This window comes from Spodoptera frugiperda, chromosome 10, assembly GCF_023101765.2.
Source record: "Spodoptera frugiperda isolate SF20-4 chromosome 10, AGI-APGP_CSIRO_Sfru_2.0, whole genome shotgun sequence".
In the NCBI taxonomy this organism is placed as follows: Eukaryota; Metazoa; Arthropoda; class Insecta; order Lepidoptera; family Noctuidae; genus Spodoptera; species Spodoptera frugiperda.
Genome location: NC_064221.1, coordinates 10,787,310 through 10,815,220, shown reverse-complemented (window position 1 = coordinate 10,815,220; position 27,911 = coordinate 10,787,310). Strand labels below are relative to the sequence as shown.

The 27,911-nt window shown below is 36.1% G+C and overlaps 1 protein-coding gene across 1 annotated transcript; it reads left to right on the top strand.

The window, feature by feature from the left end:
* Positions 1-544: 544 nt before the first annotated feature.
* Positions 545-27,911, top strand: LOC118277214 (E3 ubiquitin-protein ligase MYLIP). The gene is made up of 6 exons (XM_035595933.2): positions 545-1,010; positions 21,370-22,130; positions 23,779-23,995; positions 26,119-26,301; positions 26,596-26,729; positions 26,840-27,911. Exons 1-6 carry the CDS (start codon positions 927-929, stop codon positions 26,934-26,936), a joined length of 1,476 nt encoding a protein of 491 aa, XP_035451826.1. The 5' UTR covers positions 545-926; the 3' UTR covers positions 26,937-27,911.

Sequence of the window (27,911 nt, the reverse complement as noted above, 5' to 3'; positions counted from 1 at the left end):
AATATAAATTATATTTAGCGGGAAATTTTAATTTGAAGTTTGTAGTTTGTCTACAAGGGTACTTTGAATAAACTTTAGTTTGCGATCTATCTAAAACTTCTGTTTTTCAGTAAGTCAAGACTGTTTTTCAGTAAAAAAATTACAACAACTTTAATTAATGTGACTGGTCAAGGTGGTTTGGGGATTAATAATAATGTTTATAGTTTTCTAATCCGAGTGAATAACCATTCTGTTTTGTTGTAAGTACCTACGTATTGGTAAAATCAAATGGTTTATTATACATTTAAGTGCAGAAGATAATTATTAATCTTATGTTAATCTCACGTTAATACAAAAATATAAATAACAACAAAGATAAATACAACAGTGAAGAAATTCGTGTCAATAACAAATCCAAAGTTCTGGCCCCTCCGGTTCTGGCCTCTACGATAATCCTGTCTCTTTCTTTTATAACACGAGTGAGCGAAACAAAACAACAATCCCGTCCGTGTTCCACCATCAGTGCTTCACCGAAATCGTTTTGTGTCATTTACATCGACGTATTAGTGAACGAGTCGCGGACGGAGTATCAATGTGGAAGCAGTAATGAATAGTGAATAAATACACGCTATTTGCAATGCTCGACGCTAAAGTACAGAGTCCGCGCCCCCCGCGTCAGTAACGTCACTGTTTTCTTTATCATTTCGGAGGCAAACTTAACGTAGTATGGCCGTCGTCTGGAAGTATTCACAGTTTTACTTCCACAAAGAATACGCGATAAACATTGCGCAGAGCGAATTAAGAAAGACTTTTTTAAATAAATTCTTTACGCGAGTGAGATAAACATTGTTGGACAAGTGATAAACCGCGGAATTAAATAACGCGTAACAATAATTCGACCTCATTTTTAGTCTATTTTTATTGTTTTCTTCAAAATTTTTGACAAAATGTGGTTAGTTAGCCAGCCCAATTCTGTGATTTTGGAAGTCAAAGTGGAACCCAATGCAATTGGACAAGACTGCCTTGAAAAGGTAAGCATGCACAATCATATGAACATTCTTATTTTCTATTAAATTTTTACTCGCGCACGCTTCATATTTCAGTGGCAGTTGTTTACAAACAGTTTATCCCATATTTCAGCAGATCTTCATAACGAATAATCATGTATTACTTGCTCATTACATATTATTATTCGCGAATTATGTAGCAGGAACAGAATTACACGGACGTAACATTAACATAATAACATATGGGTGAATTTTTTGTGTAAAATAATAGTGTGTAGTCATAGTTAGGTAGCTAGAGTAGAATTCACTTAGTAATTGTACATTTTAATATCTAACAAAAGCATTGTTCGAGACACGTTTGCTCGGCGACGGTGACGGCGACGTCAGTTTACCTTGCGGACTTTGGACCCGGCAAATGGCATTCTACACGTTTTACCTTCGTGATGTTGTATGAAATGCAATAAACGTATCATTCTCATATTATTGCTGTACTGTTATTTATTTCAACGAAAATACATTGTTAAGGTGGTCATGGTCTATGAATAAAGGTTTTAATATGGTTATTCTAAAGGCATATGAAAGTCTTGCCTTTAGAATTGCCGCCGTACTGTTTATTTTAACTGCTGGCTAACTTCCAGCCAATCATTCGATGCATTTCGAATTTAGGGCAATCCTTACGAATGTTCTGTTGATTCAACATTCGCCAAGTAAAACTGCAAAATGCTGCAATAGAGCGTAGTAACAAGCTTCAAAGACTTGTAACATTAAGTAACGATTGCACCATACAACTTAGACCAGGAGTTTACAACTTCATAACCCTTTGTTCGTGTTGGTTAAGAGCCTTTGTGGTGGTACAGGTGCTTTAAAAACGAGACCAATACAAGCATCATGTCTCGAAAAACTTGTTAACTCTGCACTCATGAACAATACTGTCTATTCTAACATTAGAACACCAGCACTTAGCCGATAAGTAAATACCTGTTGCCCACCTATAATCGATCCACTTCGCGAGTCAATGATAATAATTTGCAATTTAAATGATCGATTAGAGGTGTCTAAAAAGTCACGTGCTAATTTGGATTTTACGTTTATCATACTTGGATAAAGTGCAAATAAATCTATTAGTAGTTGTATGAGTATATTGAAGCATATTATGTACATAGAAACATAGATACTTCACTATACCGCACATCGTGAGTCGCGTCACGTAAGAAACTTACTCACACTTACAAAGATAGTAAGAGCACTGACCTACAATTTTAACGAAATTAAAAAACCTCATTTGATGGTAGATATGTATAAAACCTTGACGGCGTTACTTAATTGAAGACTAGATACAACATAATTATATGAGGTTCCCATAAGAGAGTATTTGGTATATGCACAAAAATATCAGTATCTAAACAAACTTGATCAAATTCAAACCTGTTGCTAACTAAACGATATTCATTTTATGTATAACACCTACTTAGCCAGTAAACTTCAAATAACCTTTGAAGATAAATGTATTCAGTATATTTATTATTCTCAAAGTTTAACAAGTTTATTGACTAACTACGATTGTTTATTATAATAAGAAAAAGCCTAACTGAAACTTCAAGTAACAGATCGCAACATCATGAAATAAACTGATGAAGTGAAGTGATGACTCAATCAAATATCTCCAAACAAATCAACGGATCGTTACACGTTATTCACGCGGTTACACCGGTGATTGTGGCTCGGGTCCAAAGTCCACTGTTTGAACAACAGCTGTGAACTCTCTACCGTGCGCACGGGCACGTGCATACTGAGTGATTTCATCCTGAAAACTCATTTTCAACCTTGTTACTATAGAGCTAGATATCATTTTCCAATGCACCATCTTAACTTTTCACGTGACGAATTAGATTCTGTTTTATAGTTGAATTTAATCTGTAAACCTTTGGACTCCCAATGATGAGGGTGATGGGCGTGTAAATTGTATCAACTGCTCAACAAACCAACAAATGTGGCTGTTTACTTCCATCTGATACAAAAGAGATAATAGCCGAAATGCATGGCCAAATGAATCAGAGCAAGTCTGAGAATACAACTGACAGACAGTCAAGCAGTTAATAAAACAAATGTCATAAACTAACTATATCACATTTTATAAATAAGTGTTACTCAGTAACTCTATTTAAAACATAAATGGACGGTTACTGAGAACACAGGGTACAAACTCCAACCGTTATGAGAAACAGTGTCTCATCGCGTGCTAATTTTATTGAAAAGAGGTTAATTGCACATACGTACACGTACAGTACCTACATTTTTAAAATTACCAGGCTCTTAACAGCTTATGTTATGATTTTAAGTAATTGAGCAATGATACTGTTCATCACACCAAAGATAAGAACGATTTAAGAAGCATTGTCAACATTAACATAGCACGCAAAGAGAATTGAAAAACATCAAAAATAATAATTTTGATGTGTTGTATAATGAGACGTGGTATATTTTGGTGAAAACGGTAAGACCGTAAGACAAAGAAACAAGATTGCCCGTTAAAGATAATAATGTTGCAACTCCTGCGCAACCAACAAACAATACAAAACAATGACTAAACTTATATTTATCGTGTCGCTAATCTCACCAAATTACCATTTTCACCTTACCTATCCAAAATATTAAACCAGACATTTCCAGAAACATAAGTGGTTTTTGCAATAATTAGCATAACGGCTTCGCGTTAAATTTATGTGAAAACCCGTGTTTTCCGATGTTTAATTACGTACTTAAAAATAACAATAAAACTAAGTCGTCATCAAAAATGAGCAGATATTTATAATAGCTAAATAAGGATATAGCGTGAACAGTATTGTATGAAAACGCTTTACATTTGCGTTGGTCTAAAAATTGCTTAATACAATTTTCATTGGAGGCGATAATAAATGTTCTAGAAGGCAATTTTGATCGGGTCATATTGCAAACTTTTTGCACTTTGTACTCTTCAAAACGCAAATTGACCTATTTAACTTTAACGACTAATTTCAACCAACAATTTAGACCAAATAGTTGGCGCAAACGTTTTGCTTCCAATGTTGAACTTTCCAATTGGTTCGGTGGACTTTGTACCTTCACGTCATCAACGGCCTCAGTTGTGTAATAGTCTCATTGTTTGTCACAATATCCTTCGAGTAGCTTATGTTTCCCTGGTAATGTTATTGCTTTACCTATACGGCTAACAATAAGCAATGGCCGTTTGTTATTTCTGTTGTTATTGGATACATGTATAAATTCGTCCTGGCCTTTTGCTTTCACTGTACCTCCTACAGAAAAGACAACTTTCGTAAGACATCAGTTTTGATTTTAAATGGAATTGTCTTATTCGGATATGTCTAGAAGTTTTGGAGTGTTATTGCATAGACGTTTGTGCAACCAACATGTCGCATGCCTAATTTAATTTTACTTAAAAACAATAGATACCTATCCCGAACTTTGGAAGATAAGGATACATTATGCACTCATCATAGTCAAGAATGTAATGTATGTATTTCAATAATTTAATCAACAGTAAGCCGTATCTTTGTTCGACTACAAAGGTATGATTAATTGCTCCGGTACGAATACAGAGAGAACATTATAATCTGCAAACAATGCTCTATAGCCCAATATACGGCAACTCCTTAATTATTCAATGTGTCCTACATTGTTCTCATCACGAAAACAGACATGCAAATACAAATATAAAGTGGTAGCATATTTGGACTGAAGATAATATTGTTAGGAGATAAAGTGTGCAAGTTATACACACATAAGAAATGAACAACGCTTAAAAATAAGACTCCAAAAACAAAGGAGCATTTAAATGACTTTCCTATTAAATAATTTGCTCAGCAGAACTTATAGGTGTAATACCTAAAAATATTTTGAGGATACAAAGACGTACCTATAACAAAGTTTTAAACATTTTTATCACAGCCGATCGAAAAACCATTCGCTACATCTGTTTGCAATTTTTATTGCCTGGCAGACTCCAGATGTTGCAAAGGTTACAGTCATGCTTACGTTTTAATACATGTGCATCTGTTAATGATTGTTTTATACAGGACAGAGAGCAATAATGACCCAAAAAGAGACACATTACTTGGAAATAAAAACTGTTGTAAAATGGAAAATACGTTCTATAATTATTGCAAGTCGGAGCAAACCCATTGATTGTAGAGCATTAGCACCGGCAAAAATAAGGTCGTTCGAGTATGCGAAGATAATAGCAATGTGAGCCAAGGTTCACAATCACGACGGCGTAACGTGCACCCGATAGCTACGCCGATGTTAATTACCTGACCTTAAGAATTTATAAATGCGCTGCAATCCAGGTTGTAGGAAAAAAACTTCTATGATTATGCAAAAAAATTATAAATCTATAAAGGTTTACCTACTGAACTGATATTATAAATTGAATGTCATACTAACAAAGAAAAACAAGTGCAAAACATCTATTTCAATATCTATAGATTTTCCGAGATAATTGGTATTAGTCCAGTCAAATAAGGCAAAATTAGGTAAGAATCTCGGAATGCGAGATACCCAGCTTTTTTGAATACTTGTAATTGACAATTGTCTCAAGTCGGTGCTTAAAATTCGATAACTCATTTCCTATGGGTTTTCAGTATTTGCATTTAATACCAATATTGTAGAATACAAATTTCTCTACAACTTTTGTCTAAACTTTTTTTATACTGAACCGTTTTCAAGTATACTTTAAGTTATTTAATTGATTATGAAAATCTTTTTTGAAAATCTACTCTTACGCAGGTCGGTAATCGCTTTAAAGGATTAAAGAAAGAATCGCACGATTTTTATCAACAACTATTTTTGATTCAAATGTAACTACGCAGCACTTGATGTTACGGTTTATCTATTAAAACAAGGTGTGGACTCATCAATCAATATGTTGGATACCAATCGTTAGATTTGTAAAAACAGTTCTTTATCTAAAACAAAAAATAAGCTTTAGTTTAAACAACCTTTAGTATGTCTTGTATCTCTTTTAATAAGTACGGGAAATCCCTTTTCCAAATTACTTTAAACCACAAATAGCGTGCCTATTCAATTACTTAGTAGTTCCTGGTCAAAGTTCCAATAAATGTTCAATCACTTCTTAATTGTCATGACGTCTTGTGCAGTTCGTATTAATTCAAGTGCCTACATAAGAGACTGAACCGAAACTGACTCATTGTTATTTGCAATAAAATTAAATAACAATATTATTATTAGAAGCAACTTGATTGAACCAATTTAATTATTGTGGTTTCTATATTATGCATTACAGGATAAATTCAATAAATTGCCGCCAATACAACATTGTAGTAATATCAAACCAATAATATCCTCATTATTACTTCAAAACATGTTTTTAATTGTTATGCACTCCTTTATTAGTGTAATTTAGATTGTCATTTCTAAACAATGAGTAAAATATTGCATGTTGCTGCCATTAATAATAGTAAGAGATAATAAAACGTCACTAAACTTGAAACAATTTATAGTGATCCTTGATAACCTAACTTCCGAAGATCGTTGGGAACTTAGCCGTAATCTAAAACTACCTACAGGAGATAATGTGTGCACGGATGATGTAAACTGCCTTTTTTATATCGATTACATGTTTCTGATAACATTTCGTTAAGCGATAAGAGAGATCAAAAGGGTATCGCAATTACCATGACTCTGTAAGCGATATGACACTTTTTTGATAATTATCTTTACGTCACTTAGCGTTTTTTAGCATCTTTGGTCGTTAAGCGAGATACCTAAGTCATGTGTGATGATATAATTAATGTTTTTTTTCTCACGATATCAGTATACAGAAAAAATGATATTTTTCGAAATCGTGCCATATTTTCTTATCTTGCAAATAAAATATCACTAGACCTTTAACTTGCCAGGCGATTTCCTTGTCACAATGCCAAGTAAATTAGGTATTGCCACCCATTTATAGTGCTTACAGTACCTAGTAGTCTACTCAAGGATTTTCTGGTAATCAATAGCTAAGTTATACCGTATTGAAATGTTAGAATTAGTTTTCATTGTCAAAACATCCGTTTTCAACACTTTCCAATGCTTCTAATGACGGCTGGTCCGAAACTGGTTTCTGTTTATAAAGTTGGTGAATCTAACGGCGTAGTAGCCATTAGTAACCTTCAAAAGTTATTGCAATTTAATGTATGCGATCACTTCATTTTATATACGTTATTCGAACCTTCGTCGATATATAGTAGGATATTATATTTCTACGAGTAAATGCATTCGATTGTTTCTAGAATCAGATATGATGTTATTAATGTTTTGCTGTTTTCATATTTGGATAATGTTACTAAATCTCATCGATTGTACTCAAGATAACAAAGCCAACCAATTATAATTTCGAGGTCTGATATTTATCTGCACATGGATACTACAATAAATGGGTAATTCATTGCTCCCGCATTAACTACTAATCCCCTCATTATCTGCCTGTATATCAGTAAAATTGTCGTTCATTGCCTCTGATAAAGACCGGATCTCATGCCTAAGTGCACATAATTACAAAGTCATTTTAATGTCATAACTTAGGCCAAAGGTTCCATCCGATAACTTATCTCATGGAAAAAAATGAAGCATGTGTGTTCACTGAACTCTTTATCGTAAAATGAAGTTAGAAAATAATAGTGATAACCTCAAAGAACTTAGAACTTAGAAGATTGTTCTCGACCTGCATAGTTGGGATTTGACAAAAGCGTACGACAATGTTGTGTGTATAAACGATGCGTTTGTATAAGACGCACGTGGCGATTGCGTGCAGTTTCCACTTCGGTAACGTCCGTAGGCGAACCGGTAAGCTTGTGGGGATTGCATACGTGATCGTCACTGCGTACAACCAAAACCACTTTGCGGTGTTACGCAGGGCGCCGTACTTGGACCTTTACTGTTCTTATTGAAATGTTAATTAATTGACCTTCCTGTAAACTGGATTGCTCAATAAGTATTTTCGGGAACATAAATATTATTGGGTAAACAGTAGTTTATTTGCATCAATTGTATCCGTTCCTTATTAATTTGGAAATCATAATCGCGTCGAGCGCCAAAGCCAGCGTAAATGTACAGATGTAGTACAAGAACGAATTTCACAATTCTTTATGTTGCAAGATATAATATGTGTATCTGATTCAGCCATTACTTTTAAACATTTTAAACGATTAACAGCTTCATTGGAAGTTCAAAAGGCAAACGTGGTCGCAGACAAGTGGGTCGGCCACTTGAACTCGGCTGTTTAAGTGCTTACTGAGGCAAACTATGATGCCCATCAGAATTCTAAAAATAAGTCTTATTTTAATTTTATTTAATTGTTATTACCCAAACGTTTCGTTCCGCAGCTAAACGAGTCGTAAATAATTTGTATGTAGTATGAAATTATAATAATTAATGTTCTCACAGCTACAGATTTAACCTGTAATACGAACCAATTTGGCCAGCGTAATCTTAGACACGCAACTCTGGGAGCAAATTATAGACAGTCCTAACTGGAAGCCATTTAATTGTTTAACGAGCGAGTCGTGCAGTTTATACTAATTGCACTCCCTAAGTTGTGACTAAACCATCCTTTCTATGAACCAGAATATTATCTTCATGAATATACTACCCAATAGATATATTAAACTAGTCTAACTACTCCTTTTCTGTCGTGTTACATGTTTTTAAATACTTACTCATTACGTTAATGACGTCTGAAACGCTTTGTCTTTCACCATTTGTCTTAGTACAAAGTAGTTGAGGTAGCAGCAATCACTCGCTCCTCTGTCATTTATGGCACTTTTAAAATATGGATGCTTTAACAAATTTCTATTCTGGGAGGTGACAAATATTTGGTGACCTAAGTATCTCCTTTTTCTGGTTTCATTGTTATTTCTGCATGGTGCATCTGCAAGGTCAATGTAGAATGTGCAGACTGATGTATTTCATTTTCCAATAGAATCCTCAATATTTAAAAGAGATTGTGTCAGTTTTGTCATGTACAGGGATTGTCATAACGTTTGTTGTAAGCGAGTAGTATTTCTGCGTAGTGACATACTTTGTTTAGAGTATTTAGTCTATTTGCCCAAGCCAGTCATTGAGAACCTTGTGCTGATTTTCAGGAACAACACGAGACTAAAGTACAATGTTCGTCTCGTTTTCAGTTGCGTGGGGATCCCAGGTTGCGTCAGTTTCACGCGCGCACCGCGTGTTTAGTTGGAACTCTTCCAAAGTTTCGGCGTAAACTCAGTTATTGAACTTGAGATAGGTATCTATCTGTTCTTAGTTTATTTAGTTTTTGTAAGCGGGAAAATATTTATACCAACTATGCTAGGATTTTGATGAGGAAAATGAAAGGTGAAATGAATTTTCGAAGAATTTGTTCGTCACGCCTAAAAATGTGAGCACTTTGTAGTATAATTAGTAGTAACGTTAGTAGATAACTGATTCCCTTCCTTTGTTTACTTCACTACTTTGATCATTGATGATCATATATTTTGGCAGACCTATACCAAAATGCCGGTAGTAACAGCTGCTTTGAATTACTTTTTCGAATCAATGAAGCATAATTGTAAAAATAAAACTCCGTTGACAACATAACGAAATATTTTGATATTGGCGCTATTCCAAAATATTTTTCCCTATTCGGTGTTGCCCGCTTAGTCAGATTTTTAACCTTCTATTTATAATGCAAGGTTGTCTTGTTCGCTGGGTCAAAAAGGTTTTGTATAAAACAAAATGCTTTGTTTGATATAATCTACCTAGATTGAGACAGTGTGTATGCTAACAACTGGGTTCCAAACTGTACACTCTTTCTTCTTCAAACAATAGTTTGGAATCAGGTTTCTAGACAAAGAAACATTTATATTTAATTAACCTAACCTAGTTTCTACTCTTTAAAACCATCTATCAGTCCGCTTTCCTCTTTGTTGTCAAATTTATTAAAGGCCTTAATTGCATCTTTCTCCGTTTTTCTAAGCAATATGGAACATTTTCTGTCTTGCACTACCTATACAGAAATAGAATAAATGAATACTTCGGTGAAGGTGACCCGATTATAAAACTGTCTGTTTTTTGTATCTAATCTAACAACATTACGTACCTAGCAACCGGTTGTATAAAGTATAAAGATTGGACTTTACCCGCCAGAGGCTCCTCGAGTGAGATACGCGTTACACTAGAAGGATAATACAATAGCAAAAAAAAATAGAATGTGGGTGTGTCTATCACAAAGAATGCTTCAGTACTCTGACAAGCCAACCATTGTTTCTACTGAAAATATGAATATCTGTTAGTAAATAAATAAACAAAGATTTCTTCATCCACTAATTTGATTGGTGACAAAAATAAAGTGAGCATGCATAAGTTTATCGCCAATTTGATCTAGTGAAGTCGGAACATTAATCGTCCATGTATCAAAAATCGCGAATTCACTTTTATCATCCGTTGCTATCCGGATTATTGATAAGTTGTATCTTGTGACGTCATTTGTACAGGGATTATGTGGCAGCAAAAAATAAATAGAAATGTAACGACTTGTATGTAGGTATGTCCGTTCAAAGTTGTGGGTATTGCGCAGTTAAAATCAAAACCGCGCAAAAAATATTTATTCAGTCTTCTACGGAGCTCAGACTTTCTGGAGATACACACAGCTGTGCGTTTAGTTCTAGTCTGATCTGAATTTTTAATAATATTTAAACATTTTACAATGCTTAGGTACTTAAATTTATCTAGATAGGCTATATTTACATTCATTTTATACTCTGTCCACATTTTTTGCACAAACATGATAAAGTTATCTCGTACATATTTGATTCTTTTATTACCCGTCTGTTTATTTTACAGCGAATATTTTTTTACGGTCAAATTATAATTTCAGTGTTCAAAATATTATTCATACAGATATAGAAAAATAACCTGCTGGAAACGCTGAGGCGTGGATGAAATGTAATCCTTTGTTTGTTATCTGTTGCGCATCGCTTGAAGATCTGTTTTTAGATTTCTTAATTATTTAACTCCCTATTTAGCTTGTTAAATAATAAAACGTACTTATAAATGTCGGAAGGCGCCGTGAAACCTGTTCTACGCGTGCTAATTTGAATAGAATATAGAATAGGTGACTTCAAGATGGCCGACGAGTTTTGCGCGCGAAATCACGCTCGGTCGCCATAGAGGACGGCCATAAAATGTGTAGTCTATGGAGGTAGTCAGTGTTTATTACTATGTAAATACTGTTCAATAACTGGTAAACAGACTGACTTTAAATTTTGCGTTGCTAGTACCTCTGCACCGGTAATCGATTCTGTATTAATATTCAGTACTTACCTATATCAAAGATAATAATTAATATAAGATTTATGTTAAGGACAATCGCCCCAAGATCTTAACGAGCAGAAAACATGATTGTTATTTAAATGATAACAAAAAATATTATGTAGGTATGTACGGTAGACTGATTTACATATGGGTTAGGTACCTAGTACCTACTTAAATAGCTCTAACCGTTGTATACAATTACAAAGTAAATAATTCAAGCAAGTTTAGAACACTTTTAAATAACTGGTTTTTTTATGACGTAGGTTAAAAATTCTGAGTATGATTCACAGCAAAGTAAAACCTATTGGTCGCCATTTGTCCATACTTAAGAGTGTGTAGACAAATTAGTTTGCTTATACGCACTATTGAAAATAGAAGTTTCAAAGAGATCTTCAAATAGCCAGTTCCCTACTCATATCAGTTCAAGCACTCCTATGTTGTAACTACCATTTAATTTTATGCTTGTTATATCTATAATCAACCATTCGACTCACATTTATGATTTGCAAAGGATGGCAAGTCGCCAATATCCCTTCAGCATTACGTATACGTGTAGATGTAAATTGAGAAGTGAAAGTATCATTAAAATCCGTTCAGTACATTTTGAGCGATGGTACACGAAGACAGGTTTCTCTTGAGTACTTCGTGGCTGGTTTGTTCCTGCTTCGTAGATGACCTCAGTTCTGGAAGAGAAGGGGACTGGAATGGGTTTGTAGGCTCTGGAGGCGGTTTACTCAGATACTAAGCTAAAATACCGTAAATACGTTCAAAATACAGACAGGCTTGATAATAATAATGTCAGGTTCATGCTGTTTTTCCTTCACAACCGGTTCATTACAGAAATAACGCGCAGTAGTTGGTATTTGTGTATTGGGTATGCTTTTAGCTATCGATTCGCATTTACACCATTGCTGTATAAGTACACAATCAGTTCTAATTGGGTTTGACATCATAAACATTGAATTTACGAATGAATCTTCCTGTTTATTGCGAATTTCGTCTGTGAAATGCGTCAATAATTGTATTGTAGTTCTGAAAACTTGGGTATTACGAAATAACCTTACATCACCGATATTAGTCATGAAATCTTCAGTCTTATTTTAAATCCTAGTCTACACGGGATGATGGACAATATCTCTTCCAAATATTTACTGTCATATGAAAACTTGATATCAGAATTACCTACACATATACTTAAAAGACACATTTGTGTAATGGGAGTCCATTTATAGGCGACTTTATCAATATTTACCGAGCGACGCCATGTTTGACCCAACCCAGGTACAATGTGCTGTGTTAATTCTCAGGTAAACACATTGTATTAGGTATGCGATATACTAGTATCAACTAGATTTATCTGCTACTGACTGGATGATGTTCTAGAAATACACAAGGTTGTTAAAAATACATAAAACAAGGTTTTCTTGTATGTATTTGAATCACTGATCAACGTGGTGGGTGAATTTTTATCATTTTTTTATATAGCCACCATGCCACTTTTTGAAGTATCTTTGCAGTTGCAGAATTTGGTCGTTCGTTGCCAATTGCTCATATTTACTTATATCAAAATTTTGATACTTTACCTATACAAATTATTAGATAAGTAAAGAATGCCATTTCGCCTTTGTTCGATTTTATACATAAAGTGTCAAATAAATAAACATTATTTTACGTAACCTACGTATGAATTATTTTCGTAGTTAAGTAAGTAAGTAAGAAGCTTAGAACATTTCAGGTACTTAAGTAAATTAAATTGTCAGCTTATTCACTCAATATCTGAAAATAATAATCTGTTGATTGGAAGATAGGAAATAATCCTTTCTTGACGTCATTTACTGCTGCAATAAAATAAAAAATGAAGTATTTATAGTTACCTATCTACTTAAGTACCTAATCAAATCAGACAAATGAATAATGCACGAAGCATTAAGATAGAAATTTATATCTAGATAAATAATGACTGATTACTTTCAGTGTGGTTCTTATTCGAAAATTAGGTAAACATTATAAGAAATCAGCTTTTATCAATTGCAAGGATTAACTTGTTATTGATAAAAATGACTTATTTATTATACCCACAGCATTAAAAAAAAATAGGTTTAAAGAAAATCGAGAAATCTAACCTCGCTTCTACAATAGATAGGTAGGTACATATAATATAAAGTCTAAAGCAATGTTCTCTATCTACCCACAGTAATAAGAATGTGGGTATTTACGAACAATATATTTTCAACTGAATCATCCAATTTAATAAAAGTACCTACTACTTATGTAGGTATTAAATGTATAATTCACTCATTTCTTGTGCATCGAAATAAAATGTGAAATAATAATGATATGAGTTATTTTCGTTACTGCATTAAGTGCTTAAAATTATTAAAATATAAAAATAAATTGCAAGCACATTACATACATACTTACTTATTAATAAAAAATAATGTTCAAATGAATGCCAATCACAGGAAGTTGAGCAAAAAGTTGTAATCGATTGTAGCTGATTACCTACTTACTAGCGGGATTGGCCCCTGAATAGTGATCATGCATGAATAATTCATCCAGATTCTAATCAGCGGTGACGTGGAAGTATCCACAGTCCAAGTTTGCTATTGTTTTCAGCGATACCTCTGTTTCAAGTATTTAAATAATTTTATGCTTCACAGAATTATCGGTGCAATACGAAAATAATTCTTAAACGCAACAGCCAAAAGCCATTTAATAGCGTATCAAAGCAAATCATTGGCTACCTATATGCGTTGTCTAATGCTCTTCTCAAAGCCCACTAAATATAGGACATTTTATGTGTCTGTTTACGCACTCTGCTCGCTTCCTTATTGCCTCTTTGTTTACGGTTGCATAAGCTGCTAACACTAGATCAAAGTTGCACTTACTTAAAAGACTTCCAGTACTTGCCCTTGCCTTTTATAATCCTCGACTGGGACTCATTACGTCATAATCTAATATGGCTCCCAGCTTACTCGAATAACAAGTCAACTATACACATTTGCGCGAATAAACATTTAGTTGCTTTGTTAATAAAGTTCAGTTTACCAAGTTTAGTTCCTCTGTTTGCGTTTAGAAAACACCATAAAGTAGATTCTTATTTATGATCACGTGTTTGGTGTCGTTGATAATGTTAATTCGCTTGTTTTCAGAAAACACTTAGAAATTTTAATTAACCCGCAGGAACTGCGCATTATTTAGTGGTAATAGAGCTATGCTAAATACTTTTACTATTTATGTAACCTATAGGTACTTGGAAACAGTAAACAAACGTATCGGAATATGTATAGCATTCTGAATTAATTCATTTTATTGCCACTTTCATGAATAAATAGACGTTGTAAAAAATTCTACTAGAATCCCTCAATAACAAAAACAGGGACATTATGTTAGATGGTACCTACAGCTGTCAGACAAAAGCCATGACCCTTTGTTCTAAAACTAGACCTACCAGTTGCTTTGCAGATGGAATACAACACCGCCACAAAAAAAGAAAACACGAGTCTTTTGACACTTGAACTTTAACAGCGAATTTCTAATTTGACAGATCACAAAAACATGTTTCGTTTTCCTTAATCTTCGTAACAATGGTTTGTCACAATACTAGGCTTGGCCCCTATTGAAGAGTGGAAGTAATCTAGCATAACTAGGAGGGGTTCAGGAGCGGGCACGTGTGTTGTATCCTGCGGGCCATCGACCCCACAATGGCAAGAACTGGTTGGGTGCTGGTTTTATCGAAAAAACTTAGCAGAACCCAGCCCTTTGTAGAAATGACAACTTGACAATAAGACTGAATCAATCCTTTCTCACGGAGTCACTCATCTATTCCAAGTACAAGATACCAATTATATATTGCTGGGATTTCCATAATGTACTGAACTTTGTACCCCAAGGTAGTTATAACATTGAATCATCATAAGGAAATGAAGTTCTGATTATCTATTCATATTTGCAAAACTTACTTACCCAAACAAAGGCGTTCTTAATGGAAAGCAAAGTTTCCTTGCGAAAAAATAGTATTTTTTCCTGTTAATTCCCAGCAATTAATTTATTTATCACGAACGATAAAAATGATAATAACTGCCTTTGTTCCTGCAAGAAATAATCTGTAGAAAGATGAAAAACTTGAAGTGACAGGAGAGGGCGTTGACTCTACTAATATACCCATTATGGAAGTGGGAATCCAAGATGGCTAACTGCGAACAGCGACCCAAAACAGAGTTGGTAGACGGCCAAAATGGATAGTACCGGACTACAAGTAATATGAGAGCTAGTACCTTACATAATAATTAGTACCAATGACTATTTGGGCATTACGTATCACCGGAGCAATTAACAGGGTTAATCACATCACACATGAGTTGAATGACTTTGTTTTCGTAGAAGGTGCCCAATTACTTGATTATAGGTCCGCATAAACCTTGACAGAAAATAATCAAGTTCACAAGGAAGCCCAAATCGGATTGTACAATAGTTCATAACTAATTTGTAATTACGTATATTCAAATACATAAGGAAGTTAATGTTGCACAATACGACCAGTCAAATAGCGCAGGAAACCGACTAGTTTGGCCAGATGCCGTGAAACACTAACATAATGTTCCTGGTTTTTGTTGGTTGCTAAATCACCAAGGACTGTTTATTGCAGCTTGCAATAACAAAGAACCATAACTAATAGTTTTCTCAAATATTATCAGAAACATTTAATTAAACAGACCAAAATGAACAAAGCATTTTGTTTATAATACATTCTAATAGGTCAGTTGCGGCGCCACGTAATAAAATTGTAGTGCAAAATAAAAATCCTTTTTCTCTTGGCACGGTACTGTATTCGAAACAAAAATAGAAGAGCAAAAACATTGAATCAGAAAACGAACAACCCAGATGTTTTCTTGCTGTCTCGCTCTAGCACCAGTGCTGTCTCAACAGAATCACGCGCGGACTGCGTGCCCGCAACCGTCGATCGATCAGCCAACAAATCGAGCTGCGTGAGCAAACTTTCGTTCGATCTCGACCAGTCGATCAACCAGTCGACCAAACACAAGTTTAGTGTTCGTGTCCTGCCAAATATACTCTGTATTCATGGAAATCCGTAATGCCCAGATAACTAAAGTGAGGTTACTGGTTGATAATATTGATATCTCGTCCCAGATAGCTGAAGACTGAGAAAAACAAATCGTCGGTTTTTAGATCAGCTACTTGTTTTTCCGTTATCGGTTAAAGAAAACGAGATTCAATCGGGTCTTGCAAGAAATAGGCGAGCAGGCAAGCTACTACAAAGTTCAAGCATCCCACATCCCACACGTTCAATACTTAAATTACATATTTGTAAGGCAATGCACCTCTTGAACTGTATGAGAGGCGTTCTTTATGTTCTAGAGCAGCATACGCATCGTCCACGATAGCCTATGGCATGGAAACAATCAGTTCCTCATAAATCATCAACACGCTACCCCATCCGGTATTAGACGCACTATTCCATTATATAGCTGAGATAATTATGAATGAATTAGTTACTGAAAATATTTTCACGCAGAGATCCTAAATTAGGTATATTATTCCGAACACAAAGGATGTAAAACGGAAATACGAACCATAACAGTTCCATAGTTTTTATCAATTATTTATAAATGTATTAAACTAGAAGAGAATTGGACTCACTCCATTGGCTGTAGAGTCGGTTTTTGAATACCAAGCAGGAAAGAAAGGCAGCTGCTATCACTGTTCGAGGTTAATGAACTTTAATTTTGATTGAACAAAAATATTTATGCCGTAAATGATAACTTGGTTTGTGGTTGCAAGTGAACAAATGTTTTGTTCATGATAAAGTAAGTATCTTTTGTTTGTCAGGCTTTGTCCTCCAAAAATCACAAACACATTGTGAAAGTATGCCAACTGAATCTGGTATGGTCTGGCTAAATCCATTTAAAAGGTCAATATTCTGAATGAAATTGGAGTTTAGCCATAAATGTAAACTTATTGCCAAAATAAACACAGCCTAACAGGACGGATAAGGAAGTTACTTACCATCCTGAGCAGATGTTTAGCGTATGATCGGAAACTTGATACAGGCATCATGGTTGAAAGGCTGATACAATGTGCTGTTTTTGTAAAAGGGTTAAGGGACAGAGCTTGTCATCAAGAAGTATTCAAAATTGAGTGAGAAATCTTTTATCCAACACTTTAGGGCGAAGGTTGCCTACCTGCTCTACCTTGGGACTGCTTACCATATAATACGAGTAAAGAACCATTTGATACTGATGATAAATAAAGGAATGAGGTTACATTATCCAGTAACCAGATAGTAACAATAAAATTGTTTACAACTTCACTCAGGGACATAACTACATACATGTCAATTTACATGAAGGTCTGATGAGAAAATTCCATAAAGAAGAAAGACAAGCGGTTACCAACAAAAATAAAGCGAAAGACTCAAGAAAATAACCAATTCCGTAAGTTCCCTTGGGCATTTTCGCGTATCGAATTGAATTTAACCATACAAGTAGTTACTACCTAAACGATGGCGATCAGACCAAGCTATTACTTCCAGGGTAATTTGCCCAGTATTTCAGCGAAATGCCCTACACGTGTGCTTTCCCAACGGTATCGGGCATTACGCAAATTGCTTTTTTACGGCCCTTGTAAGCAGCGGTAGTTTTAATTAAGAGTGGGCTGGGGACCATGTAGCTTCTATTAGGAAATTGAACAGGAAAGGGGAATGTATTGCATACATGTTTAATGCGCAGGATACACTTTAATGGTAACACCGATGACTAATGCTTGCTTCGTTAAATAGTCGTACATTTTGGTCTGGGGATTCCAGAAACACAATTCCATTAATTTACTTTTTGTTGTTATCAATACTGCATTCAATTGTATACAATTTGCAATGTCCAAAACATTAATAGCGGTATTTCCACTACCACTGTTCATGTTCACCGCCATGATTGATCCTGATCACCACGAGCTAACATCGTGTCTCAATAATACCTATTTAAATAACAAAACGCCATATGGAATGACGTTATCAACACGAGATGCAAGCGTGATGCAGTGATGATAGGTAAAGGACACATAATTAGATCCCATAGTACCTTAATTCGTGGGTTAAGAACTAGAGTAGCGTAAGGGCAAAATGACAACTTCTCAGGAGAGCCGAAAAACAACTCAAATTTACCTACCGTCAACTTGTAGGTCTTTTGTGGCAAAATCTATAGTATCTGTATATCTGGTTTTTACTTAAAATAAAGCTTTATTTATTGGCTACAGATTACTGTAAATTTAATTAAAAAAATATATATACATATATTTTTCTAAAACTGGTTGACATACGTCATAATAACGGACTGCATTACTTTAATTATTTAGTGCCATAGTAGCGTAACCCACCCTTACGTTTTTTTGGCACGGAGAAAAATTACAGAAGCGTACAAAACAAGGACCCATAAGCAGTAACGGCTCCTTACGTTTATTTGGCACGAAACATTTAAGGCTACAAAATCATAATTCGGTGTCCTATTCGCTCGTAAGTCGAGTTACAATCGTTGTGCTCATAACTTCATTGACAAAATAATGTCAAGATTATTGTAAGTAGAAATACTTCCTTTTAGCAATAAACAAACTTGTTTAATTTTTATGCGTTATTATTGTACTAAGCAATCTACACACTACATCGTTCCAGTTTTTCGGCACATACAAATATGGGGATTGAAAAAGCGAATGGTGAAAAAAAAAAATTTTTGAGTTTTTGCCCTTACGCTACTCTAGTTCTTAACCCACGAATTATTCTGCACCGGGCAATATCAATGTAGGTACTGAAGATATTGATGTTATGAGTTGGGGATATTTGTGCGGAGTTCAATGAAACAAAGGCATTGACTGCGTTCTCAATGATGATATGGGAATGAATACAGATGCATTGGAAACGACACAAACGGAGATAAATGACATTTTTGAAGCTGATATCGTGTTTTAGAAAACTCGCGTCCTACAGTTCACTGCCCTTAGCGAAAAGATAATTATAACCTGCAATAAAAATGGCGGATCAGCTTGCTTTAATAAGCCAGTATGCCTCAACGATGTTATTGTACGTCCACAAAAGAATGTGAGGAACTAATTCGCATGATGTTTCTTTGATACGTAGGTAAACATGAGATCGCATGACAAATATTTACTACAAGCTGCGCAGGAGTTTGCAACGTGATGCCGGAGATAAGGTGTCAATGAGAATTGCGAGATACAATTACTCTAGTGTAGCTTACAATTGATTTAGTTGTGACAAGGATGCACGAGTTCGAGAAATGTTGCTTTAATTAGGAATCGGACTTTAGCCACATAAATGAAATGTAATCGGCGCTAGGTACTAAATAGTGTCGATTAAATCAGATTAATCGACGCTTTAATTGTAACCAACATCAGTACTCCCATACCTAAAGCAAAATAACAAGTTGATGTACTTAATTAAAACGATCTCAATGATAAAGAACCTTATCAATGTGAGTACAAAAACATCACACCTATATGTACGTAATTTCATCAAAATAACAATAGATCCAGTTTAGTACTAAGTAGAGCCTCAATTTAATTGATATTGATGCAGGTTTAGTCTGATAGCCCTACGGAGCTCCAGCTGTGACGCCTCGATAAATAGGACTCCTCACACTCACGTTACACGATTAGATTACATTACAAACACTCAACAAGGAGCTATCTGCGCAATCCGTTTAAAAACAACAGGTGAACTAGTAACTAGTAGGTATATAAGTACTTCATGTTGTTTTCGTATTCCAAGTTAGATTATGTAGGAAGTGATAAATAAAATGGCGGCTTATGCCAATATATTTATGGTATTTCTAGGCGCTTGTAGGTATGGAAAATCGATGTTAGTTATGCTTCAAGGTCCATTGATATACGATACGAATGTTACGCAGTACGCAGTAGTAATCAATGAATAGATTTTTGAAAACGTGCTTTCTGTATACGAACATAATGATTGATATGTTTGTTATCAGCCAACGAGCCCGCGTGTGGTAAATTACATATAATGTAGTTACTACACAATGTTTATCATCATTATTAGCAACAATTTGTTACTAATTATGGACTACGTACCTACTTATATTTTCCCACATCTATTTTACTCCAAAAATATAATTTATAGTGCACCGAGTTGCATGCCAGCTGCGTCTGTTATCAGTATGTGAACATAATAATATGCATTTTATCACTATTTGTTTAAAACTAGTACGTTTGTACCGTGGCACAAACACCGCGATACGGCGCCGTCGACAACCAAAACATTTCCTTGAGTAGTTTAGAGTAATTAATGTTGTTATTATAACGAAAACAATATATCATGTAGGTAAAGTGCATATACTCGCAGTACTGCTGTAGTGCGCCTCGCAATAATTATTGATTTAATAAGTAAACATTCACACGTAGCATTCGCTGTTGTTGTCGTTAAATGCGTAGTTAACTCCTGCATACCGAACAAAGAAATATGGAAATGAACACTTGTACTCGACGGTCCCTTACACAAATAAGTAACGGATATGCAAAGTTTTATGAATTTGTTTAGTTTTATGAGCAAATAACACTGTTCCTTTACCTAACTGCACTCCAGGCTACAATACCAGCGGCTAAAATTGATTACAGAACTTGGACACTAAAGGTGCTTGATACACGTAATACCCTTTACCAGAATACATATGAGGCCCCCAGCAAAGGCAACATTGATAAATAGCTCCTAATAATAGGTTTATTACTTCTAACTTTCACTTCGTAACATTGCCAAATTGTTTAGAAGTCTACTTAGGCGCATACGGTCTGGCCAATTCATACCATGTAATTATTTGGCAAATACTAACATTTTGGGTTACGAAACTTGGTCGTTTCATTAACGGAGTGGATCCTGTTTTGGAAAGTTTATTATTTAGGTATCAATCACGTTTAAAACTATAAACTAGCTTTCCTGTCTGTTAACTATATTTCGTCGAGTAAGTAGTCTGACGACTGATTTATTAATCGAACGATTGATTTGTTCCAGGTATGCGAGAAACTGGAGATCGGCGTCGAAGCGGACTACTTCGGCCTCCGCGTATCTCCAGGATCTGGTCCCGGCAGATGGCTCAACTTGAGGAACCCTCTCGACCCACACCGCATCCCCGGAGGTCGCCTCGACCTCCGAGTCAAGTTCTGGGTGCCCCCACATCTCCTTATAAACGAAGCTACCCGCCACCAGTTCTATCTGCACGCCAAACTCGACCTCATTGAAGGTAGACTGGTCGTAGCGGACCTAGAAGTAGCTCGGAAAATCATCGCCTACATAGCGCAGGCAGAGACAGGAGACTGCGACCGCGAACTGCCACCAACACACATATACGAAGAATGTGACAAAATCGGTCCACAAGGTGAGCGACCAGAGGATCATGTCGACAAAATCATAGAGTACCACTGCCAAATTGCCGGGATGAGAGCTTCTCGGGCGGAGTACAGGTTGTTGAAGGAAATATCAGAGTTGGAGTCGTTTGGAGAGGAATTGTTTTTCTGCAAGCCTGTTACCATAAACAACAACGCTCACAACTTGTACAGCCACCTGCTGTACCACAGGCAACAGGCGGAGGAGCCTAGAGCAAGGGATGAGCAGGAGATCGACGGTGGCGCGACAGTTGGCTGCTTAACATCAGGCCAGAGTGGAGGGGGCTGCGGCTGCAGGCTGAGCACGTGTGTCGGAGTAGGACCACACGGCATCGTCGTCTACAGACCAGCCTGCAATGGAGAACAAGAAATTGGAGTCGAGAAACAAAGGTAAGCGTCAAGTCTTCCAAACATTGTTTTTCAATAGCTGGGCACCAACATACTTATTGAATCGCAGCTAATTAACAATTCCATAATAAGAAAACAAAGTGTCGGAAAGGTGAAAGTCACTTGGAACCGTTTTGTTCATTTTGAAAACAATAATGTGTTGTACAGAAATATCGAACGAATGGAGGCTCGTAAGGTGATGTCCTTGGATATTTTGCCACAAGCTCTTGTAGTAAGCCTAATTAATGTCGTTTCGAAGCTAAATGATCATAAATAGTAGAGTTTCGAATATAAACTCTACTTATTATTCGTATGAGTTAGTCAAGTAGTGTCGGGTCAAGACAATGAGTACATTCGCTTCTGTTTTCGGTTTGACTAACACCACTTGAATTCATTATAATGACATCACGGACGTAAATAACTCGGAGAATATTGAGAAAAATATTTACCCAATGAAATAATACACATTTTGTTCTTAGTTTCTTTTCCAGAAACGACTTTATTACAAACATTATATTGTGAAATTGCACGGTATTGAATATTGATCGCTTACAATACTAAGAAATGTAATCCAAGTTATTTGCATAGAATTCTGTGTTTACTTCAGTTATATAATATGCAGTGGGTAAAATATTTACCTCTATGAAAAACTAACATTCTATCACATCTAGCATTTTCGATTGTAAGAAAAAAACAATAAAGTATGTTAAACGTGTCTATTAGAAGGACGGGGGGATTTTTGTCAACTGCGCAGTTCTATGGACAAATAAATTGACACAAAAATTGTGTTAATGTACATAAATGTTACCTAAAACAGCTGAATAAAAATTTTCTTATTTGCAAACTAAGTAGCTAACTAATAGGGTACAGTTTATTTTGCAATTTAAATGAACAATCGACAGTATTGAAAGACGCTGGCAGACAATTTGTCGAAGAAATGTTTATTGCACAATATCACAACACCTACCTACAGATAGTGCCTACGTCATATGATTAAAAGTGATCTTTTGACCCATTCCTTTTAACAGCCACACCCCGATAGCATTGTTTCCACTTAATTAGGTACCTACCTAGCCATTTACAAGATAAACGTAATTAATTTACGAGTTTTAAGTACATACACACGTACCTACTTAATATTTTCGTCGTTTTGTTCTATATCAAAGATCTTGTTGTACCGATAACTGAAATTATGTTTAACAATGATAACAGTCTCCGTATTCCACATATTGACATTTGTTTTCGAAGAAATTTCTCGGTTCTTGGACGAATTTCTTTGTTTTAGCTTATCATCCTTATCTCTGTGTATTTGCTAAGAATTTTGGTAGTTGGGTCGAGAACACGTAGCTATCTTTTGTACATTAAAATAATGAGGAAACTGAACGATGTGCTGGAAATTCAGATAAACTTTTGTAGTTAGTAGTTTCCCTATAGACCTGTTTCTTATTTACACCACAGAACTCACCTACATTACTTGCATAGTGCTTAATTTACTTGCCCTTATCTGATCTTTTAACAAAACATTCTTCTTCAAGATGACACCTAAGTTTTTTCCCATTATTCTCAGCTCTAGTACTGAATTGGGCGTAGTTAGTATTAATGAATACCTACCTTAATAAATTTACTTATAAACCCCTTCTTCCAATTCCAGCATCGCATACACCGCCATCCACCGCGCACAGCCGTTCCGACGCAACTTCCAAATGTCGTTCGTCACGGACGAGGGCAATGAAGCCACTCTTCACATCAAGATGGCCACGTCGGGGCAGGCAGCCGCCCTCTACCGCGCAGTCACGGAGAAACACGCCTTCTACTACTGCGAGACTGTCAGGACTGCTGTTACTGAACAGTTCACCAGAGATCTGAAGGTAAATTGAAGAAAGATAATTGATTTTGGATTTTATGTTGATTGGGATGAGGTTGGAAATCTTTTAAAGATGGTAGGGGTAACTTGCTGTCGTTTAATACCTTCTTAATAAGCTGTTAGGTAATTAACAGTCAATCGGATTTCGGTTTAAAGTAGGAATAAAGATCGGATCCATTAGAAAAGGGCTTATCGTTAATGGAAATAGAACTACCTAATTACCTATTGCATCATCTGATACTGAAATGAATTAACCCAAAATCTAAACGTGACCAGCAATAGTATTAAAAGCAACGCAGTTACCTACTTTATTGGTTCATGCTCTGAGTCACGTAGTAAGCCTCTCTCCTATAAACCTTGGAGAATAACAACCAAAGAAGCAAACATAAACACTAAACAGTCAACTATTGGGTCTTTAGTCAACATTTTAGCGAAAAAACTTAAATGTCCGAGAGCCTTTTTCAAAGATAGACTCTCATTTCTCCTATTATTGGGTGATTACAGTTGTAGTTATCATCATCAATATTGGATCTTTAGTCAACATTTTAAGAAAAACTCGAGCGTAAGGCTCTTCAAAGTGCCATTTTCAAAGAAAGACCCTCATTTTTCATATGATTGGGTAACTACACTTTATTCCATAGTATTTAGAAGTCATGATCTTTCAATTGTAAGATTTTCTCTAGATTCTAGAAACTTGTATGTTCCCATATCGCGTCGAATGTCACTCATACACTCATATTACCTATGGACAATAAAATTAAATGAGTCCATTAATAGAAGTGACCAAAACACGTTTGGACTTTGTACCGCTCAATGTTCCCGGTCGAGCCGGCGTATACGACCTCAAGTCGGTTGTCAAAACAATCGACTACTGTTGCCACACTGGACTTTGCTCCGAATGAAGTGGCTTCGGAAAAATAATCACTAGTAGGTAGACTGTGGATTGTGGAGCAATTGTTGTTTATATGTGTTGGGTAGAACATTTTTGGAGGTATCAATAAAAACCTAGTCACCTACGGACTCCAGAGTCAATTAATAGTTACTTAACCCGATCCTTAGCAATTGTTTACAGAACAAAATCGTTACTAAGGAATAGTTTAAGTAATCATTAAATATCTCTGAGTGTGGCAGAAAATCATTCAAACTAGGTAGTTTTGGCTCGCTAGAGAATCTTTAATTAACAGAAAAATTACCTAAACTCGGTTATAAAGTAGGTGTAATGTATTTTAAACTCATTAAAAACATCTAAATAAAAAGTCAAATTACAAAAATAATTCAGCGTGGGTAAATTGTCCACGATTTATTGTATTGTTATATTATGTAAGTAGTTATATCCTAAATGGTCAGATGTGGGGGTGACGTCAAATAAATGGTTACCTAGTTCCCACACCAATAGGCGATAGGATGGGGCAGACACCTTACGCAATAGGACATCCTTATAAAGAGTAGGATGGTAATGTTCGCGGATGAACTGAGGAAGGCGAAGATCCTATTCCTATCATTAAACTATAAATAAGTTAAAAAGTACAAGAAAATATGTTAGTAGTAACACGGAGTCTGGAATTGTGCTCAGTATATGGCAATAGGCTCACCCCCTATTACATGGGACTTATAACACAAATTGTGAAAAGTGGGTGTACATTGTATAGTGGCATTACATGCCGTAGTGTACACCTCTGCCTACCCCTTCGGGGATAATGGTGCCGTTGGATAAGTTAAAAAGTATTACAGTCTAGGGTCAGTATGTATGTACTTCATTAATAAGGCAACTAGAAACAAATCCTTCAAATAACATTTAATTAATGACAAGCACATATTAATACTTAGGACTGCTTAGTATGTAACACAATGGGTCGTGTATTATGCACTGGGAGGTCAGCTCGATACCTAAATACCTAGCAGGAAAATCTATATGTTACTAGTTTTAGGTAGGTACGGAATAGGACGTTGAGGTAGCTTGATAAGATCTGTAATAGATTTTCAACCTTATCCCCTTGTAATTGATATGAAAATTAGAGTAAGTTTTACAGTTATTAGAGTTGTCCTTGGAAAACAGACCTTAACTAACCAACTAAGATCACAATTTACTTTGAATGAAATATTAATCTATGTATTACTCTATTTCAGGGCACAATAGCGTCCATCTTCAACGACTCGACGACTCTAGGAAGGCGTTACGTGTTTGACATCCGACGCACGTGCCGCGAGGTGTACGACCGCGCACGCCGCGCCGCGCATGCGCAGCAACACTCCGCCGCGCCGCACGACTCGCGCGCACGACGCCGCACCGCCTCGGGCTCGGAACAAAAGGTATGTTGGTACTGTGTACCTGGAAACTATCGTCAATCTTCACTAGTGCAGTAGTGCCTCATATATTTACTCAAGCCTTTGTTCCATAAGGGCTAAATGCACATGTGCACAGATCATTAGGTACCTATGACGGTATTTAGAAGCATTACATTCCTGAAAAGCACGCCAGTTAAGCAATGCAATTCCTGTAGCCATATTTTGCGACCTTACACAACAAACTACCATACCTCAATAGCTATTAACTACTACTTTCACCATGAATGATGTTCTAATAAATATTCTCTTCTTCCCCAGGAGTCCCGGTCTCGTTCCCACAGCGGCGGGTGTCGCGCGGAGGCGCTGGCGTGCCGCGTGTGTATGGACGAGCCCATCGACACACTCTTCCTGCCCTGCCGACACGTCGTCTGCTGCGAAAATTGCGCTCCCAGGTAAATAACACCACATTCAAGACAAGTTTACACAAAAATTCATTGAAATGCTCAATTTTAGTAGTTCTTTGTTAATTTTGTATAACTAACGTTCCCTCTCCTCTTCACAGATGCAACCGCTGTCCGCTGTGTCGCGGCGAGATAGAGAAGCTGATGCACATATTCCTGCCGTGCGACTACCCCAAAAGTCCCGGCCTAGTGAAATGAGTGCGACGCTCGCCCGACTTGGAACAAGATGACGATGAGTTTCTACTTGAAATGATTCCGCGCCGCCCGCCGGCAGACACAGTGTGAACGACTGCTCACTTGTGTGTGTGTGTGTGAGAGAAGTTGTCTAGTCACTAACGTTTGACTCCATCTGACAAATGCATTTTAGGAATGGACCACCCATTTCAATTTATGTTAATCTGGTACTTACTTCTTAGTATTTTAAATCGTTTATATGATTTATTGGCTACATCTAAGTTGATATTATTACGAGAAAAATGTAAAAAAAGAAAATATAATATGTTTAAAAATAATTTACCATTCATCTATGGTTTTGTATCGTGTGTAGATGTAATTTCCTCCACCACTGGGAACGGTGGAGTGGTCTGTAATGTATTTAACTACATGTGTTAACCACACGGTGTTCTTGCCGGGGTACTGAAAGACTACAACCCTATCTTGTCTGTCCCCGGCATCTGAGTGTTGAGAGTCGCCCACACCATTGTGCCTTTTTAATCTAGACTTGCATGTCTTGTTATAACCACACTTATTTAAGCTCCTCCCAAATACTGTAAGGGAAAAGCATTGTGGCGTTCTTCATGTACCTTTCCGCGACCTCCTGTATAAGTAACTTCCTTGATAATGAGTTGACGATGTCCCACGCACTCTCGCTTCCGACCCTGGCCACCTCCGCGGCCGGAAGCGAGAGGTTACTCCTTAAGAACCATTTAATAACACGAACCTTCGTTTTAGAAGGCCTAGTTTACTATTTTGTGATAATTAGTTTACGTTTAAAGAAAATTGTTCAGAAAAATGTGCATTTTGATTAAACTTAAACTTGCTTGTTCATCTTTTAGTAAGTTCGTTCGTAACATTGACTTAAGTTCGATTGTAAGTTGTATTTTGTAAGACCTGTGGTCTGTAAGTTAGATATTATGGGAAAAAATACAAAATAAAACATTACTAATACTGCCA